The sequence below is a fragment of the Primulina eburnea genome, chromosome 17, assembly GCF_022965805.1.
Source record: "Primulina eburnea isolate SZY01 chromosome 17, ASM2296580v1, whole genome shotgun sequence".
NCBI lineage: Eukaryota > Viridiplantae > Streptophyta > Magnoliopsida > Lamiales > Gesneriaceae > Primulina > Primulina eburnea.
The window spans coordinates 6,052,603-6,057,773 of record NC_133117.1 but is presented as its reverse complement, the minus strand read 5'-3'; the positions used below and the strand labels follow the sequence as shown (position 1 = coordinate 6,057,773).

At 34.5% G+C, this 5,171-nt stretch overlaps 1 protein-coding gene across 1 annotated transcript; it reads left to right on the top strand.

The window, feature by feature from the left end:
* The first annotated feature begins 243 nt into the window (after nt 1–243).
* Nucleotides 244–4,693, top strand: LOC140818624 (beta-galactosidase 15-like). The gene is made up of 17 exons (XM_073178653.1): nt 244–428; nt 529–737; nt 927–993; nt 1,071–1,163; nt 1,322–1,465; nt 1,558–1,646; nt 1,731–1,836; nt 1,939–2,026; nt 2,113–2,231; nt 2,316–2,477; nt 2,542–2,735; nt 2,829–2,932; nt 3,186–3,295; nt 3,364–3,591; nt 3,680–3,891; nt 3,981–4,257; nt 4,415–4,693. Exons 1-17 carry the CDS (start codon nt 264–266, stop codon nt 4,526–4,528), a joined length of 2,481 nt encoding a protein of 826 aa, XP_073034754.1. The 5' UTR covers nt 244–263; the 3' UTR covers nt 4,529–4,693.
* Nucleotides 4,694–5,171: the final 478 nt, after the last annotated feature.

Sequence of the window (5,171 nt, the reverse complement as noted above, 5' to 3'; positions counted from 1 at the left end):
ATTTTCACTTAAATTACTTACTTTTTATTCCCATTTTTTAAACTTGTCGAGTGAATTATTTACAGATTTACCAAGATAAAAAGATGTCCAGTGACCATAAAATCCCGAATAAAGTTAGCTCAACAACAACAAAAAAATCTTGTAAACCGATTATCATATCTAATCTATATTCAAATCTCCAAAATTTTCAAATTTATCAACGAGCCTATAAATTCATACCACTAGTAAATCATCACTCACATTTCTCACAACACAAATCCACCATGATTTCTTCGAAACCCCATTTCCTCTTCCTCATTTTGGCTCTACTTTGCTTCATCCCCTCGTATGCCAACATCGTTTCGCACGATGGAAGAGCACTCACGATCAACGGGAAACGTAGAATCATACTGTCGGGCTCGATCCACTACCCACGAAGCACTGCCGAGGTAAATGGTTACCTAATTTTAAAAAATTATGTACCTAAACAAGAATTCTTAAACAACGAGATTCGCTAACTTCGTGTTCATTTGATTGTCATATGATTAGATGTGGCCTGATCTGATCAAGAAATCTAAGGAAGGTGGCTTGGATGCCATCGAGACATACGTCTTCTGGAACGCGCACGAGCCTCTTCGTCGCCAGTATGATTTTTCGGGTAACTTGGATCTTGTGAGGTTCATTAAAACAGTCCAGAATGAAGGTCTCTACGCTGTTCTTCGTATTGGACCTTACGTTTGTGCAGAATGGAATTATGGGTAAGTGATATATATATATATATATATATATTATGGGTAAGTGATATATACATATATATTATGGGTAAGTGATATATATATATATATATATTATGTGAATAAAAATTTTAAATCTTATAATTTTTTAGCTTAATATTGATTTTAAAATGTTAAATATAAATGACATGCTTATATTTGGCGTATTTTCAGAGGATTCCCCGTGTGGTTGCATAATCTGCCTGGGGTTGAGCTTCGAACTTCCAATTCTGTTTACATGGTAATTAGCTAAACCCTTTTAATAATAAAATATAAATACATTTATTATTATTTTAAAAAAATTCCATATATTTTCAGAATGAGATGCAAAATTTCACTACATTGATAGTGGACATGTTAAAGAAAGAGAACCTCTTTGCATCACAAGGAGGTCCCATCATTCTTGCTCAGGTTCGTATTTATATATATATATATATATATATATATATATATATATATATATATATGAGATCAGTTTTTTTGAAAATAGCTGTATGTCTTTAGGCTATATGCCTTTAAGAACATGCTCGATAGGTTTAACAATTAATCACGTTTAAAATTATTTACAGATTGAAAATGAGTATGGAAACGTTATTTCGTCATATGGCGATGCTGGAAAAGCGTACATGAATTGGTGCGCAAGCATGGCTAACTCACTGGACATTGGGGTTCCATGGATCATGTGCCAAGAAGATGATGCCCCTCCCTCTGTGGTAAATATATCATATTTTTTTAATTATTATATATGTATCTTGGTTTACAATATTTAATATAATTTACATTTCTTGATTGTGAAATTTGACAGATCAACACATGCAATGGCTTCTACTGTGATCAGTTCACTCCCAATAATCCAAACAGCCCCAAGATGTGGACAGAAAATTGGACTGGATGGTTAGTCTAGTATTTAAAAAAAAATATTTGAAATATTTATTACAAATATTATGATTTATTTGATGTAAATGTTTATTTATTTAGGTTCAAGAACTGGGGCAGCAAACATCCATACAGAACTCCTGAGGATCTCGCGTTTTCTGTTGCTCGATTTTTCGAAAATATGGGCACATTCCAAAATTATTATATGGTTTTATCCAATAAATCTTTTTTTTACGTTTGTGATTTAATTATCACAAAAAAAAATTAATCATCATTTTTTTTGTTGATTTTTGTTTATATATTATTACAGTACCATGGTGGAACCAACTTCGGAAGAACCGCAGGTGGCCCTTATATTACCACATCTTACGATTACAATGCACCCCTTAACGAATATGGTAAACTAAATTCGTTACATAATATTTATATAATTCTTGAAAATGTAAAAATTTATTTTAATGTTAAAATTTAATATATACTGCAGGTGATTTGAATCAGCCAAAATACGGACACCTGAAGAAGCTCCACGATGTGTTGCATTCGATGGAGAAAGTTTTGACCTACGGAGATTACAACAATACCGACTTGGGATCTTACAATTACGTATGTCTTTAAATTCTATAATTAATTATATTATATTACAAAGTTTTTAATGATTTTACATTTGATTAAGACGAATTTTTGCAGATCACTGAGTTCAAATACAATGGTGTCTCGAGTTGTTTCCTTGGCAACGCCAACTCCTCGAGTGATGCTACCATAAACTACAACGGGGTCGACTACCGCGTGCCCGCATGGTCCGTCAGCATCCTACCCGATTGTAAGACCGAAGCTTACAACACGGCTAAGGTATGTTAACGCAGTGGATTCAAAATATTTATGGACTTAATCCTAAACTTTTCGAAAAATTTAGGTGAATACTCAAACGTCGGTGATGGTGAAGAAGCCGAATGAAGCAGAAGTCGAGCCGACCGGACTGAACTGGAAATGGAGGCCCGAGATCATCGATGAACCAGTTGTTCTCGGCAAGGGTCAGCTTTCCGCCGGCCAACTTGTCGACCAAAAGGCTATTAATGATGTTAGCGATTATCTGTGGTACTTGACAAGGTATATATTTATACGATGTATATTATATAATCTCTAAATTATATATTTTATATTAAAAAATTTGTTTTAATTTTAATTTTCTTTTTTGAACAGTGTGAATCTTGACAAGAACGATCCGATCATTGGTGAGACAATGACTCTTCGTGTGAATGCCACTGGACATGTTATGCATGCTTATGTCAATGGGGAGTATCTTGGTGAGTAATTAATTTATATGGCAAAAACTTGTGTGAGACGATCTCACGAGTCGTATTTTGTGAGACGGATCCATGAAAAGTATTACTTTTATGTCAAGAGTATTACTTTTTATTATAAATATTGGTAGGGTTGACTCAGTCTCACAGATAAAGATTCGTGAGACCGTCTCACATTAGACTTATGTTGAAATTATTTAATTATTTTTTTTGTAAAAATATAAAAATGGGAAAATATTTATTTTGAAATTTTCAGCCTCCCAATGGGCAACCTATGGAGTTTTTAACTATGTTTTCGAGAAGGATGTTAAGTTCAAGCCTGGAAAGAACCAAATCTCTATACTCAGTGCTACCATTGGACTAACGGTACTCGTCGATATGAAAATTATGTCTGCTGCTACTACTATTGTTACTGATCGTTTTTCATTTTACAGAACTATGGAGGTGAATTTGATTCGGTACGAGTTGGACTACCTGGACCGATCGAGATCATCGGAAAGAAGGGCGACGAGACGATCATCAAAGACTTGTCAAGCCACAAATGGAGTTACAAGATTGGATTGAAGGGGTTGGATGACAAATTATTTAAGGCTGATCCCAAATCTGATTCCCAATGGCAATCCACTGATCTCCCTGTCAATAGGATGCTCACTTGGTACAAGGTAAAATATATACTTATCGTGTTATTTTGTTTAAGTTGAAGAAGATATAATATATATATATATAACTATTTATTTTTTGAAATTTTAGACTACTTTCAAGCCTCCGATCGGTGACGATTCTGTCGTAGTAGACTTACGCGGACTAGGGAAAGGTCTTGCTTGGGTTAATGGCAACAGCCTCGGCCGATATTGGCCTAGTTACATGACCGAGGACACTTGCTCGAACGATCCTTGCGACTACCGAGGCGGATACTGGAGCTGGAAATGTGCCACAAACTGCGGGGAACCTTCACAAAGATGGTTAGTCACATTAAGGAAAAAATGTTACACAAATTTAATTAATTTGAAATGTTTTTATCCGAATGTTCACAAGTCATATAACTTCCTAGGTACCATGTGCCCCGTTCTTTCATGACCGAGGGAGACAACGAGCTCGTGCTCTTCGAAGAATTCGGAGGCGACCCGTCTCTTGTCAACTTCAATACAGTGCGTGTGGGAAGTGTCTGCGGCAACGCCTACGAGGGCAATCACATGGAGATTTCGTGCCAAGGGAAGGCGATTTCGGAGATCAAGTTCGCGAGCTTCGGCGAAGTTGGAGGGGCTTGTGGCTCGTTCGAGAAGGGCTCTTGTGAAGCTTCCAATGACGTGCTCTCCATTGTCCAAAAGGTATATAATTTTAATGCATATAGAAACTCCTACATCCTTTAAATACTATAAGTGAGACTGTCTCGTAAGAGTGATAATTTTATTACATCCTTAATTTTTTCCGAAGTTCATAATTTTTAATCAAAGAAATAATCATGTTACAAACTGGTTTTTGTAGGAATGTGTGGGGAAAGAATCTTGCTCGGTTCATGCAAGCGAAGACACACTCGGGTCAGCAGGTTGTGATGCTGGAGTGAACAAGAGGCTCGTGGTGGAGGCCGTTTGTAATTAGATCAGTTTTTGTTTCTTTCGAATTGGAATTTCGTTTAGGGTTTTAGACTAGGAAATTTAGTGGTTCTTTATTTTTATTTTTATTCATAGGGTTTTCGGTTTGATATTTGGTGGAACTTCTGTTATTTATTAAATATCTAGTTGAAGTTTGCATTTCCCGTTATTATCTCTATAATCGATTTTATTTTTATTTTTCAGGTTTTTGAAAAAAAATCTAATGATAAATATTTAGGATTGAGTAATTTTTCATCTTTAGCATCTAAATAAAATTCTTTAATTCATGATCTAAACCAAATGTCTTCTTGAAATTGAATAATATTATCAAAATCATTAGAGAACACACCAATTGAATGATATTTATACCTTCCATAATCGACCAAAATCAATTTTCCCTTTTAAAAATGTATTAATGAAGATTAAAAAAATGATTTTTTTTATAAAAAAAAATTGACCTTTATCAATCTTCTTATTATATCTTGTAAAATATCTTGTATTTAAAAATATTCACCGTTATGTACACACGTACGAATTAGGATCACATTTATTCATATAAATTACATGAATGACCAAATAAGGGCACCAGGAACACCATCAAAGACTTATATTTGATGTATATTTTTTCATATCTAACAATTAAGTGTCAT

Bases quoted from the DNA above. Each gene is read 5' to 3' on its own strand.
- LOC140818624 (XM_073178653.1), top strand. From the start codon at position 264: ATGATTTCTTCGAAACCCCATTTCCTCTTCCTCATTTTGGCTCTACTT. The intron at 1,164-1,321 runs GTTCGTATTTAT...AATTATTTACAG, and splicing joins GTCCCATCATTCTTGCTCAG to ATTGAAAATGAGTATGGAAA. The intron at 3,296-3,363 runs GTACTCGTCGAT...TTCATTTTACAG, and splicing joins GTGCTACCATTGGACTAACG to AACTATGGAGGTGAATTTGA.